This window comes from Nerophis lumbriciformis, linkage group LG02 (assembly GCF_033978685.3).
Source record: "Nerophis lumbriciformis linkage group LG02, RoL_Nlum_v2.1, whole genome shotgun sequence".
Taxonomy (NCBI): Eukaryota; Metazoa; Chordata; class Actinopteri; order Syngnathiformes; family Syngnathidae; genus Nerophis; species Nerophis lumbriciformis.
The window spans coordinates 73,105,650-73,121,778 of NC_084549.2; the positions used below are offsets into that span (position 1 = coordinate 73,105,650).

General features: G+C 38.0%; 1 protein-coding gene across 3 annotated transcripts in view; it reads right to left on the minus strand.

Moving 5' to 3' along the window:
- The window catches only part of sh3pxd2ab (SH3 and PX domains 2Ab), a 283,993-nt gene that overhangs the window by 182,448 nt on the left and 85,416 nt on the right, over window positions 1-16,129 (minus strand). For all 3 annotated transcript variants that reach the window (XM_061968244.1, XM_061968226.1, XM_061968235.1), the window contains exon 7: window positions 15,426-15,457. In XM_061968244.1, the coding sequence (XP_061824228.1) occupies window positions 15,426-15,457 (32 nt within the window). The remainder of the gene's footprint in view (window positions 1-15,425; window positions 15,458-16,129) is intronic.

Here is a 16,129-nt window from a genome sequence, read left to right on the forward strand (position 1 = left end):
TCCTGTTTTTTTCTAACCTTATTTGCAACCTTTTTTGACTCCAATCACATTTTTCAACCCATTTCAAGCGTTCCACTGTCAAAACATTCCTCTTAGTCAGCACACAAAAACAAGTTGGTTTAAGAACTTGATAAATTCCCGGTTTTCCCGAAATTCCGTAATACTATTTTTCAATTAAAAAACTGTTACTACTTCAACATTTCTTGACTGATTTAAACAATTCCAACACCAACCAATTCACCTCATTCAGGGTTTTAATGCTCCTAATCATTTAAAAAAAAAAAAAAACACTTTTCATGAATTTCCCAAATTTCCAGGAAGTTCCCATTGGAATGAATAGGAAATTTTTCCAAGTTGCACAATTCCCACATTTTCAACCTATTCAAACCGTTCCAACTTCAAAATTTTCAGCGTGTTCAGGAATTGTTTGTTCTACTTAAACAATTATAAAAGAAATTCCCGGATTTGCCAGAATTCCCAGTTTTTAGGGACATTTTCCCCATTCAAAAATAATTATTAATTTTTCAAACTTCCACAATTGCCACATTTTTCAACTGATTCAAACCATTCCACCATCAACACATTAAATTCATCCTGGAAATTCAAACAACCGTTCAACAAATTTCCAGGAATTCCTGCTTTTTTCTTACCTTATTTCCAACCTTTTTTAGTGCGATGACTCCTTTCACATTTTTCAACCCATTTCAAGCGTTCCACTGTCAAAACATTCCTCTTAGTCAGGACAAAAAAACAAGTTGGTTTAAGAACTTGAAAAATTCCTGGTTCTCCCGAAATTCCGTAATACCATTTTCCAAATATAAAACTGTTCCTACTTCAACATTTCTTCACCAATTTAAACAATTCCAACACCAACCAATTCGGCTCATTCAGGGTATTAATGCTCCCAATCATTAAAAAAAAAAAAAAAAACACATTTCATGAATTTCCAGGAAGTTTCCATTGGAATGAATAGGACATTTTTCCAAGTTGCACAATTCCCACATTTTTCAACCTATTCAAACCATTCCAACTTCAAAATATTCAGCCTGTTCAGGAATGATGTGTTCTACTTAAACAATTATAAAAGAAATTCCCGGATTTGCCAGAATTCCCAGTTTTTAGGGACATTTTCCCCATTTAAAATGAATTATCCATGTTTCAAACTTCCACAATTCCCACATTTTTCAACCGATTCAAACCATTCCACCTTCAACACATTCAATTCATCCTGGAAATTCAAATTTTCTACGTTCAACAAATTTCCAGGAATTCCCGTTTTTTCTAACCTTATTTCCAACCTTTTTTAGTGCGATTGACTCCTTTCACATTTTTCAACCCATTTCAAGCGTTCCACTGTCAAAACATCTTCTTAGTCAGCACAAAAAAAAAAAGTTGGTTTAAGAACTTGAAAAATTCCTGGTTCTCCCGAAATTCCGTAATACCATTTTCCAAATAAAAAACTGTTCCTACTTCAACATTTCTTCACCAATTTAAACAATTCCAACAACAACCAATTCAGCTCATTCAGGGTTTTAATGCTCCCAATCATTTAAAAAAAAAAAAAAAACACTTTTCATGAATTTCCAAAATTTCCAGGAAGTTCCCATTGATATGAATGGGACATTTTTCCAAGTTGCACAATTCCCACATTTTTCAACCTATTCAAACCATTCCAACTTCAAAATATTCAGCCTGTTCAGGAATTGTGTGTTCTACTTAAACAATTATAAAATAAATTCCCGGATTTGCCAGAATTCCCAGTTTTTAGGGACATTTTCCCCATTTAAAATGAATTATCCATTTTTCAAACTTCCACAATTCCCACATTTTTCAACCGATTCAAACCATTCCACCTTCAACACATTCAATTCATCCTGGAAATTCAAATTTTCCACGTTCAACAAATTTCCAGGAATTCCTGCTTTTTTTCTAACCTTATTTGCAACCTTTTTTGACTCCTATCACATTTTTCAACCCATTTCAAGCGTTCCACTGTCAAAACATTCCTCTTAGTCAGCACACAAAAACAAGTTGGTTTAAGAACTTGAAAAATTCCCGGTTTTCCCGAAATTCCGTAATACCATTTTTCAATTAAAAAACTGTTACTACTTCAACATTTCTTGATTGATTTAAACAATTCCAACACCAACCAATTCACCTCATTCAGGGTTTTAATGCTCCTAATCATTTAAAAAAAAAAAAAAACACTTTTCATGAATTTCCCAAATTTCCAGGAAGTTCCCATTGGAATGAATAGGAAATTTTTCCAAGTTGCACAATTCCCACATTTTCAACCTATTCAAACCGTTCCAACTTCAAAATTTTCAGCGTGTTCAGGAATTGTTTGTTCTACTTAAACAATTATAAAAGAAATTCCCGGATTTGCCAGAATTCCCAGTTTTTAGGGACATTTTCCCCATTCAAAAATAATTATTCATTTTTCAAACTTCCACAATTGCCACATTTTTCAACTGATTCAAACCATTCCACCATCAACACATTAAATTCATCCTGGAAATCCAAACAACCGTTCAACAAATTTCCAGGAATTCCTGCTTTTTTCTTACCTTATTTCCAACCTTTTTTAGTGCGATGACTCCTTTCACATTTTTCAACCCATTTCAAGCGTTCCACTGTCAAAACATTCCTCTTAGTCAGGACAAAAAAACAAGTTGGTTTAAGAACTTGAAAAATTCCTGGTTCTCCCGAAATTCCGTAATACCATTTTCCAAACAAAAAACTGTTCCTACTTCAACATTTCTTCACCAATTTAAACAATTCCAACACCAACCAATTCGGCTCATTCAGGGTTTTAATGCTCCCAATCATTTAAAAAAAAAAAAAAAAAAACTTTTCATGAATTTCCCGAATTTCCAGGAAGTTCCCATTGGAATGAATAGGACATTTTTCCAAGTTGCACAATTCCCACATTTTTCAATCTATTCAAACCATTCCAACTTCAAAATATTCAGCCTGTTCAGGAATTGTGTGTTCTACTTAAACAATTATAAAAGAAATTCCCGGATTTGCTAGAATTCCCAGTTTTAGGGACATTTTCCCCATTCAAAATGAATTATCCATTTTTCAAACTTCCACAATTCCCACATTTTTCAACCGATTCAAACCATTCCACCTTTAACACATTCAATTCATCCTGGAAATTCAAATTTTCTACGTTCAACAAATTTCCAGGAATTCCTGTTTTTTTTCTAACCTTATTTGCAACCTTTTTTGACTCCTATCACATTTTTCAACCCATTTCAAGCGTTCCACTGTCAAAACATTCCTCTTAGTCAGAACAAAAAAACAAGTTGGTTTAAGAACTTCAAAAATTCCCGATTTTCCCGAAATTCCGTAATACCATTTTTCAATTAAAAAACTGTTACTACTTCAACATTTCTTGCCCGATTTAAACAATTCCAACACCAACCAATTCAGCTCTTACAGGACATGCATGCTCCTAATCATTTCCAAAAAATACCACTTTTCCCAAAATTCCCAAATTTCCAAGAAGTTCCCATTGATATGAATGGGACATTTTTCCAAGTTGCACAATTCCCACATTTTTCAACCTATTCAAACCATTCCAACTTCAAAATATTCAGCCTGTTCAGGAATTGTGTGTTCTACTTAAACAATTATAAAATAAATTCCCGGATTTGCCAGAATTCCCAGTTTTTAGGGACATTTTCCCCATTTAAAATGAATTATCCATTTTTCAAACTTCCACAATTCCCACATTTTTCAACCGATTCAAACCATTCCACCTTCAACACATTCAATTCATCCTGGAAATTCAAATTTTCCACGTTCAACAAATTTCCAGGAATTCCTGTTTTTTTCTCTAACCTTATTTGCAACCTTTTTTTGACTCCTATCACATTTTTCAACCCATTTCAAGCGTTCCACTGTCAAAACATTCCTCTTAGTCAGGACAAAAAAACAAGTTGGTTTAAGAACTTGAAAAATTCCCGGTTTTCCCGAAATTCTGTTATACCATTTTCCAAATAAAAAACTGCTCCTACTTCAACATTTCTTCACCAATTTAAACAATTCCAACACCAACCAATTCGGCTCATTCAGGGTTTTAATGCTCCCAATCATTTAAAAAAAAAAAAAAAAAAACTTTTCATGAATTTCCCGAATTTCCAGGAAGTTCCCATTGGAATAAATTGGACATTTTTCCAAGTTGCACAATTCCCACATTTTTCAACCTATTCAAACCGTTCCAACTTCAAAATATTCAGCCTGTTCAGGAATTGTGTGTTCTACTCAAACAATTATAAAAGAAATTCCCAGATTTGCCAGAATTACCAGTTTTTAGGGACATTTTCCCCATTTAAAATGAATTATCCATTTTTCAAACTTCCACAATTCCCACATTTTTCATTTTTCAACCGATTCCACCTTCAACACATTCAATTCATCCTGGAAATTCAAATTTTCACGTTCAACAAATTTCCAGGAATTCCTGGTTTTTTCTAACCTTATTTGCAACCTTTTTTGACTCCTATCACATTTTTCAACCCATTTCAAGCGTTCCACTGTCAAAACATTCCTCTTAGTCAGGACAAAAAAACAAGTTGTACTTGAAAAATTCCCGGTTTTCCCGAAATTCTGTAGTACCAATTTTCAATTAAAAAACTGTTCCTACTTCAACATTTATTGCCCGATTTAAACAATTCCAACACCAACCAATTCAGCTCATACAGGACATTCATAATCATTTTTTAAAAATCCTGCTTTTTCCCAAATTTCCAGGAAGTTCCCATTGAAATGAATGGGGCATTTTTCCAAGTTGCACAATTCCCACATTTTGCAACCTATTCAAAGCATTCCAACATCAACACATTCCACTCATCCTGGACATTCAAACTAACACTCTCCCAAGTTCCAAACCAAATTCCCGTTTTCCTGGAAATTCAAACTCTTCAACATTCAAACTGTTCTTACATTCATACTACATTCTGTCAGCATTTCACTTCAACTTCAGCATTGGAGCGTTCACACGCATTTCCTTCAGCAATTTCCTTTTCTAGTTAAAGAAGATGGAATAGAGCATACTTGCCAACCCTCCCGGATTTTCCGGGAGACTCCCGAAATTCAGCGCCTCTCCCGAAAACCTCCCGGGACAAATTTTCTCCCGAAAAACTCCCGAAATTCAGGCGGACCTGAGTGACGTGTTGACAACACACAACAACAGTGTCTACCGTAAAGCAGTTGGTCTGCCGTAAACAGCAATGTTGTGACACTTTTAAACAGGACAATACTGCCATCTACTGTACATGCATATGTGACCCACCCATAATGTGTCACATTTTTGTGTTGATTTATTTATTTTATTTTGTGGTTTGAATTCGTTTTTGGAGCTGTCGTTACACATTTATCAGTATTCACATTGGTCAGTAGGGGGCAGTAGGGCGTTTCTTCCCAATTGAATGCTATCACCTGCAGACCGGAAGTGTCTTGTCATTCTGATGAGCGCGACCAGTCTGTGAACAATTGAAACGTCCTGTGTGCTTTTTCCTCCTGTATAACAGGTTAGTTTTGGTGAATCAACTCACAGAATAATATCCATGTGATCTTTATAAGTTTAAGTACACATTCTGATGGTGGAGCCTAACTCTAAAGTGTTTGTGAGTTGTAGTTTGTAAATGAACACTGAAATTCAAGTATTTATTTTATTTATTTATATATATATATATATATATATATATATATATATATATATATATATATATATATATATATATATATATATATATATAGCTAGAATTCACTGAAAGTCAAGTATTTCTTATATATATATATATATATATATATATATATATCTTAACCACGCCCCCAACCACGCCCCCAACCACGCCCCCCGCCCCACCCCCGACCACGCCCCCGCCCCACCCCCCACCTCCCGAAATCGGAGGTCTCAAGGTTGGCAAGTATGGAATAGAGATATCAGACACAAGTACCATAACAGCTCGGCAGACCAGTAATGGTGAAGTTAGGTAGGTCTATTGTCTGGAAGTGTGTTAACCACAAATGTTTTCATCTCCTTGTCATGTTTCATGCTTGCCAGGTAAGCACACATCCTCGCCCGCAGCCTCGGACCGCTTACGGCCGCATTCTGGCGCTGGGCGAAGAGCCTCCTGGCAGCGTGTAATTATGGCAAAGCATGAAGATGCAGCTACAGCACAAACTCCACCGCAGTCTGCCGGGGGAGAGAGGTCAGTGCTTGGTCCGTGCTAACGTCGGCCAACGCGCTGGTCAAAGGTTTGCAGATCAGTGAAGGCATAAACACATGGACATCTGAGAAGAAGCACAGCTCATGAAATGCTAATTAAGACTAAATGACGCACTTTCCAGGCTGAATGGTACGCAGACAGAATGGAGGTTACTGGACGGAAATGTTTCCATTTTGCAGTGTGGCTGGAATTCTTAGTTACATAAAGCATAAGTCTCCCGTATTATACTACCGCGAGTCTTACATAAGTCTGTTGTAAGTCAGAATGGACTTTATTGTCATTGTATTTGCATATAACGAGATTAAGGACTACTTGTGTGCTGTTCGGGTCTGTGGGACCCCTTTTCATTTTTTCCATACACATTTATATTACATATAAGATGTCCGGGACACTAATGAGAAAAAGCATAAGTTTTTTTGCAGTTGATTTCCTGCTACAAATATGAGTCTCATCTACAATTCATGTCTGCAGTTTTTTTTATGCTGTGAAGTTCATATTTCATCTAATTTTTTAGCTATTGATGTCCATGTTGTTCAGCAATGATGGCTAGCAAGGTTAGCTGTTGAGCCTACCAGAGATGTATTCAGCTACTTTATTAATACTATTAAGGATATTTCATACCTGCCAACTTTTGAAATCAGAAAAACCTAGTAGCCAGGGTCCAGGGGCCCCCACCAGGACTTTGTCCTGGTGGGGGGTTCAGGCTTCGCCCCCCGACGCAAAATGATTATTAGCATTCAGACAGGTTAAAATGTTGCTAAAACCATCACTTTTCTATCAGTCACAGTGACTTTTCAAAACAAAAATATTACAGCAAAAATCATATGGGTTGATTGGCATGTTTATTCTGTAAGCTAACTTCAATAGTTTGAAATTATTTTGACAGTTAATGCCAGTTATCCTGTCAACCTTTCACAAGACTTCAATTTGTTAATTGAAAGTATAAACAGTATAAACACTTTTTACAGTAAACAAATGGTAAAACAGTACTAAACAATTCCATTGAAAAAAAAATTGGTGTCATTATTAACTTTCTGTCCAAGCTTGTATAATCTACTGCCTTGTTCAATTGTAAACAATATTCTGTGGTCGGGGGTGGGGCAGGGGGCGTGGTTAAGATATATATATATATATATAAGAAATACTTGACTTTCAGTGAATTCTAGCTATATATATATATATATATATATATATATATATATATATATATATATATATATATATATATATATATATATATATAAATAAAATAAATACTTGAATTTCAGTGTTCATTTATTTACACATATACACACACATAACACATCTACTCATTGTTGAGTTAAGGGTTGAATTGTCCATCCTTGTTCTATTCTCTGTCACTATTTCAGAACACACACATTATACAAATATACATTATAAAATCAATAAGAAAACGGGAGCTCTAATTTGGGAGTCTGAATTAGGATCAGAAGTTCCTATATAAACATTGCGCACTCACGTCGCCTTTTTGTATTGATTACTGCAGCTGTGCACTGGATTCATTCACAAATACAAACTACAACTCACAAACACTTTAGAGTTAGGCTCCACCATCAGAATGTGTACTTAAACTTATAAAGATCACGTGGATATTATTCAGTGAGTTGATTCACCAAAACTAACCTGTTATACAGGAGGAAAAAGCACACAAGACGTTTCAATTGTTCACAGACTGGTCGCGCTCATCAGAATGACAAGACACTTCCGGTCTGCAGGTGATAGCATTCAATTGGGAAGAAACGCCCTACTGCCCCCTACTGACCAATGTGAATACTGATAAATGTGTAATGACAGCTCCAACAACGAATTCAAACCACAAAATAAAATAAATAAATCAACACAAAAATGTGACACATTATGGGTGGGTCACATATGCATGTACAGTAGATGGCAGTATTGTCCTGTTTAAAAGTGTCACAACATTGCTGTTTACGGCAGACCAACTGCTTTACGGTAGACACTGTTGTTGTGTGTTGTCAACACGTCACTCAGGTCCGCATGGAGCTGGAGGGGGCGTGGCCTCCAGCTCCGCCTGAATTTCGGGAGTTTTTCGGGAGAAAATTTGTCCCGGGAGGTTTTCGGGAGAGGCGCTGAATTTCGGGAGTCTCCCGGAAAATCCGGGAGGGTTGGCAAGTATGTCTCAAACACTACTAATACAACTCCATTGCATCACAGAAAGTTTCTCAAACAAATCAAATGTTCAAACAAACATTTTTCCAAAGTGATCACTGCAGACACGCGATTGTATTCCACAAGATGATGAAAGTGATATTTTTAAGAGACATTTTCCTTCGTTTTTCCCTAACTTTATTAACTGTTTGAACCACTTCTTTGAGCAAAGTTCTTTCCTATCTCTCTATTTCAGCGTTTCTCAAAGTGTGGGGCGCGCCCCACTGGTGGGGAATAGAGAGATGACAGGTGGGGCGCGAGGAACGGGAGGAAATTTCACTTAAAAAAATTTTCTTTATTATTATATTCTTGGATTTTTTTTTTTACTATGCTTTCATTTTCTATACACACTGTAAATCACTTTGTGATTCTGTCTGTGAAATCCGCTATATAAATAAATGAAAATTACCGGTACTTATTTTTACTGTAGGCTTTAAATTTCTCGGTAGGAGCGAAAGTTTGACAGACATAGCAACAGTAACTAATGGGGGCGGGGCTAAGCGGAACAAACTTTCGCGCGGATGGGTAGCAGGCTAATGTGTGGACCACAATTACACAAATATATACATTTGTGACTCGCACCTCAAAGGTCGTCGAGCCAGAGCCAGCGCCTGCAGAGAAACAAAAATGTGACGGGCACACACTGTGTCATTCACCGGGAAGCACTCGCGTCAAGGCAGCTCAGCCCCGAACTCAATGAGGTTTTAACATGTTGTGAGCGCGGTAAATTTGATCAAAACACGACCACTGAAAGTGCAACTGTTCTCTGCACTGTGTGAGGAAATATGAGCTGATCATACAGCCGTGCTGTTTCACAGTGAAGCAAAGTGGCTCTCCCGGGGAAAAGTGCTGTCACTTGCCCTGTCTTGCCAAATGCATAGCTCCTCCTTTTTTTTTTTGCAAAGATTGCAAAGTGGCACTTTTATTTTATTTATTATTGAACTTGATGCAAGTTATTTGATTTATTATTGAACGTGATGCAAGTTATAACACTTTTATTTGATTTATTATTGAACTTGATGCAAGTTATAACACTTTTTTTGATTTATTATTGAACTTGATGCAAGTTATAACACTTTTGTTTTATTTATTATTGAACTTGATGCAAGTTATAACACTTTTTTGATTTATTATTGAACTTGATGCAAGTTATTTGATTTATTATTGAATTTGATGCAAGTTATAACACTTTTTTTGATTTATTATTGAACTTGATGCAAGTTATTTGATTTATTATTGAACTTGATGCAAGTTATAACACTTTTGTTTTATTTATTATTGAACTTGATGCAAGTTATAACACTTTTTTGATTTATTATTGAACTTGATGCAAGTTATTTGATTTATTATTGAATTTGATGCAAGTTATAACACTTTTTTTGATTTATTATTGAACTTGATGCAAGTTATTTGATTTATTATTGAACTTGATGCAAGTTATAACACTTTTATTTGATTTATTATTGAACTTATGCAAGTTATAACACTTTTTTTGATTTATTATTGAATGTGATGCAAGTTATAACACTTTTTTTGATTTATTATGGAACTTGATGCAAGTTATAACACTTTTGTTTGATTTATTATTGAACTTGATGCAAGTTATAGCACTTTTTTTGATTTATTATTGAACTTGATGCAAGTTATAACACTTATTTGATTTATTATTGAACGTGATGCAAGTTATAACACTTTTTTTTATTTATTATTGAACTTGATGCAAGTTATAACACTTTTTTATTTATTTATTATTGAACGTGATGCAAGTTATAACACTTTTGTTTTATTTATTATTGAACTTGATGGAAGTTATTTTATTTATTATTGAACTTGATGCAAGTTATACCACAGCTGCACAGTTATTTTCTTTATTATTGAACTTAATGTTATTTTATGTTATTGAGTTTGAATGTATACAACTTGATGTTCAATAAATTTTAAAATGTTAAAGCTTGGCATTAGCGCTCTGTTGGGGCGATGGGGGCAGGTGGGGCTTGAAAACTCCCCCTTGTCCAAAGTGGGGGATGACAAAAAAAGTTTGAGAACCACTGCTCTATTTGACCGACTGGAACACCCAAGAACAGAACAGCAATATGACATTTTCTGCTCAAACTCTAAACTCTCACTTCTTTTGATGCTACGCTCAAACTGCTTGACCACCGTGCGGATGAAGCAGTGACATCAGATGCAACCCTCCTACAGAAACCTTTTACAAGCATTGACTTCGTTGCCATGGAACATGGCTGAAATGTGCAGGATTGCAAAAAGGAAATGTGATGAAATAATATTTAGTGTGTGTCGCACACTAACAGACACAAATATTCACAGCTGCTGTCTAAAACCCCTTGCATACTTTTATTACTGCCTCCTACGCCCCTCTCCCTCTGGTCACACTCTTTCTCTCTTGCACTCCAACACACACACACACACACACACACACACACACACACACACACACACACACACACACACACGCACACACACTTGCACATCCAACTGCCATAAATTAGGGTTGTCCCGATACTAATATTTTGGTACCCAAATGTATTATGTGTCATGTCTGTATTATCATGTTTTGTTTTAAGTCATGTTTTGTTTAGTTTGTCTTTTCACTCCCTTGTCTGGTCACCATAGCAACCATTAGTTTTCACCTGTCACGTCACGCACCTGTTTTACGTTTTGAGTCACGCACCTGCTTTCACTAATCATGTCCATAGTATTTAAGTTCATTCATTTTCTGTTGTTCGTTCTGACGACCTCACACCACATTTATGCTCTGTCCATTTTTTCATGTCCATGTTCACGCTGCTCCTTTTTTGTCCATGCCAAGTAAGTTTTCTTTATTCAAGCCATAGTTTCTGCCATTGTGCAAGTTTTGTGTTTATAGTCAAGTTTTGTACTTCCGCCCTTGTGCGCGCTTTTCGTTTATTCCTTTTTTTTGATAGTTTAAATAAATTATGTACCTTAATTCCTGTCTCGCCCGTGCCAACTTTCCGCTGCATCCCGGAAAAGCAAACTCCCAAGATCAAGTCCTGACATTATGATATTTTTCAACATAAGGGGGACCACAAAACATGTCATTACTGTCTTTATTTGAACAAAAAATGTTAGTGTAGATGAAACATATGTTTATTATTGTCATTTAGTCCTTAAATAAAATAGTGAACATACTAAACAACTTATCTTTTAGTAGTAAGTAAACAAACAAAGACTCCTAATTTGACGTATGCAGTAACATATTGTGTCATTTATACACCTATTATTTTGTACACATTATGAGGGACAAACTGTAAAAAATGATTATTAACCCACTTGTTAATTTACTGTTAATATCTGCTTATTTTCTGTTTGAACATGTTCTATCTACACTTCTGTTAAAATGTAATAATCACTTATTCTTCTCTTCTTTGATACTTGACATTAGTTTTGGATGATACCACACATTTAGGTATCGATGCGATACCAAGTAGTTACAGGATCATACAATAAAATATAATACCTAATAAACCAATACTGATGAAGAAATATTGATGTAAAGGGTAGGTGTCGCGCTGTTTTCTGTTTTAACATGTTCTATCTACACTTCTGTTAAAATGTAATAATCACTTATTCTACTCTTCTTTGATACTTGACATTAGTTTTGGATGATACCACACATTTAGGTATGGATCCGATACCAAGTAGTTACAGGATCATACATTGGTCATATTCAAAGTCCTCATGTGTCCAGCGACACATTTACTGACTTTATAAACATAATATGAATTTAAAAAATATCGATGTTACCGTAGTAGTATCGACGAGATACGCTATTGTACTTGATATCACTACAGTGGATGTCAGGTGTAGATCCACCCATGGCATTTGTTTACATTGTGACGCCGGTGAGCTATTGTATCCTCCTACGGTGTGTAGTGAAGCATGTTTAGCTATTCCTCGTCCTCCAGTGATAATGCTACTTGTAAGAAACTTACTTTATTTGTCGCCATGGAGGCCAGGATTAGTGATTTAGAAGTAGCTAAAACACGTTAGCCGCTAGCTAGCTAGCCATGTCTTAAAGCAGCTTTTCCTCACCTTTATCTTTACTTTTGTCATGTCTGTGTAATCATGTTTTGTTTTAGTCATGTTTTGTTTAGTTATTGACTCTTTAGTTTCTGGCTTTTCACTCCCTTATCTTGTTCCCATGGTTACCCATTAGTTTCACCTGTTCCACGTTTGGACTCATTATGCACTCTTGTTTGTCACCATAGCAACCCATTAGTTTTCACCTGTCATGTCACGCACCTTTTGTTAATCATGTCTGTGTTATTTAAGCTTTTCATTTTCTGTTGTTCGTCCTGGTGCCATATCCTTTCTAACCCTGCTATCCTCTCGTTTCAAGCCCTGTTCACGGTCCCATGCCACAGTAAGTGTTTTGTTATTTCGTGTTCAGTTTCTGCCTTTGTGCAAGTTTTGTTTTCATTCGCCAAGTTTTTTTTTACCTCCGCCATTGTGCGCGCTTTTCGTTTGTTCCTTTTTGATAGTAATAAATGAGTGGTGTATGGTCCCAGCCACCGCTGCCTAACCCCCCTTCGCTCAAAGGATGGTCTGCTGCTGCTGAAGGACAAGGACGCAATTTCAAACAGGTGGAAAGAACACTATGAGGACCTCTTAAACAGGGACACTATACCTGAGATGGAGGCTCTTGACCAACTCCCACAACAACCCACAGATGAAAGCATGGGAGAACCACCTACCTTGGATGAGCTGCAGGATGCCATTGGGAAGATGAGGAACAACAAGGCTGCTGGGCCCGACGGCATTCCAGCAGAGGTCCTGAAGAAAGGCGGACCCGATCTTACCAAGCACATCCATGCCCTGCTTCTCAAAATATGGGAAGAAGAGGAAATCCCTGCACAGCTCAGAGATGCCCTAATTGTATCCATATTTAAGAAAGGAGACAAGGCAGACTGTGGGAATTACCGTGGCATCTCTCTCCTGTCCACCATAGGGAAAGCCCTCGCTCGGGTTTTGGCCAACAGACTCACCCCCCCTGTCAGAAAGCGTGCTTCCTGAGTCTCAGAGTGGATTTCGCCCAAGCAGAGGCACCACAGACATGATTTTCATCGCACGACAACTGCAAGAAAAATGCCGGGAACAAAACCAATCACTATACATGGCCTTCATAGACCTCACCAAAGCCTTCGACTCGGTTAACCGTCAGGCACTTTGGCTGGTTCTGTCCAAGATTGGCTGCCCAGATAAATACATCCGGGTACTGAGACGACTGCATGATAACATGTCAGCCACAGTGCTCAGTGGCAGTGGAGATGAAACGGAACCCTTTAGGGTAGACACAGGTGTAAAACAGGGATGTGTCATCGCTCCAACACTATTTTCCATTTTTGTTGCTACTATCCTTCATCTCACAAACATACATCTGCCCCAGGGAGTCGAAATAATGTACAGAACCGACGGTCAACTCCTCAACATCAACCGTTTCAGGGCTAAAGGTCAAACCACCACCATATCCATCATGGAGCTGCAGTATGCAGACGATAATGCCCTCATAGCCCTCTCAGAAGAGGACCTACAGTGCACTCTGTCTGCTTTTGCGAAGGCATACAAACAGCTTGGTCTTGCCATCAATATAAAGAAAACCCAAATCCTCCACCAATCACCACCAAACAGTAGTGCGCCTGTCCTGCCACCAAACCTGTCAATTGACAAAATCCGACTGGAAAATGTGGACCACTTCCCATATCTCGGGAGCCTCCTGTCATCTGAAGCTGTCATTGACGATGAAATTCACCACCGCCTCAGCTGTGCCAGTGGGGCCTTCTCAAGGCTGAGGAAGCGAGTCTTCGAGAACCGTGACCTCCAAGCAAAGACCAAAATCCTGGTCTACAAAGCAGTCGTGCTCCCCACCCTTCTGTATGGGTCAGAAGCCTGGACCACCTACAGCAGGCACTTAAAGGCACTCGAGACCTACCATCATAGATGTCTCAGAAAAATCCTCAGGATCAGCTGGGAGGACCGACGCACCAACACCAGCGTCCTGGAGGAGGCTGGCTTGCCCACCATCACTGCCACGATAGCCCAAAACCAACTCAGATGGACTGGCCATGTAGTCCGCATGCCTGACTCTCGCCTCCCAAAACAAGTCCTTTATTCCCAGCTTGTTGAAGGGAAACGGGCCCCGGGAGGTCAAAAGAAGAGATTTAAGGATAACATCAAGGCAAACCTGACAAAGTGTCGCATAGACCTTAAGTCTTGGGAAGTCAAGGCAAAAGACAGGACGATGTGGAGAAACCTTGTCCGTGAGGGTGCCGCGCAATATAATGACGACCTCCGCCATGCTGCACAAGACAAGCGCAGACAAAGAAAGGAGAGAGCATCCACCAAACAGGCCCAACCCAAACCCACCACCACTACATTCCCTTGTCCACATTGCCCCAGAATAATCGGGTCCAGAATCGGCCTCCACGCCCACCTGAAGACCCACAAAGACCAGGAAGGAGGACAGTCATACTCGACCACGAGTGACCGCCGATGATGATGAGTAATAAATAAATCATGTACCCACCTTCAAGCCATGTCCGATTCCAAATCCACTTGCATCTTGGGAAAACATAAACTCCATAGTCCAAGTCTTGACAACTTTTTACACCAAAATGCGTCCATTCTCCCTTTTCTGTCTACACACTGTGTCTGCTTGTAAGTACTCTGTGTGTGTGCGCTGCCCAACATGCTCCTCTGCTCGTAAAACCAGCAATGTCATGCCCGTTAAAAAAAAAATAATAATAATTGGGAACCGGTACTTTTCAAGCAGAGTATAGTACCGTTTTTGATTCATTAGTACTGCGATATTATACTAGTACCGGTATAGCGTACAACACTAGTGCAAACAGGTATTAACATCTTAAAAAAACATATCAAAACATTGTTTAAATGCAATTAAGTCGATGAAAACATGTTTAAGCGTCACAATCAGACAAAAAATCAGAACCTTACCTGATTTGCGTCTGCCAGAGCCTCCACAGTCTCTGCAGAGGAAGCAACACAGGAGAGACATGGTCATGACACACACAACGTAGCATGGATGCAGAATCAAACACAAAGTCTATTTGCGGGATGGTCCTGATGCACTTGGCACACACACAGCAGGCCTAACCCTCGGTGAGAATGCAGGACTTGACCCACTACCACCAGGGAGGGAGTGGGCTCCACACGAATAACCAGTCACAGGGTTATTTTTTTTTAATAAGCAAGTCACTTGCCTCCTCTGCATCCTGGGATCACGCCGTCATGCAGCATCGTCACAAAAATGTATAACTGAGCCTTTATTTTCACACTAATAGCTCCAAAAATATTTCACTTTTTCTATAAATCCTACAAAATTCTAAGTAATTGGTTAGATTTCGGGCTTGTGGCAGGTGTACGTTTTCAAAATGGAGGCAAAACATTGATGTTCTTTATGCTAAAATGGCGGACAGCTCGGTTTTATTGGCCTTTGGCATGTTGGGAAAATAAAATGACATCATCATTAATGAGCTAGATATGACAAACCCCAAGCAGTGAAGTTGTCACGTTGTGTAAATGGTCAATAAAAAGAGAATACAACAAATCCTTTTCAACTTATATTCAATTGAATAGACTGCAAAGACAAGATATTTCATGTTCACACTGAGAAACTTTGTTGTTTTTGCAAATAATCA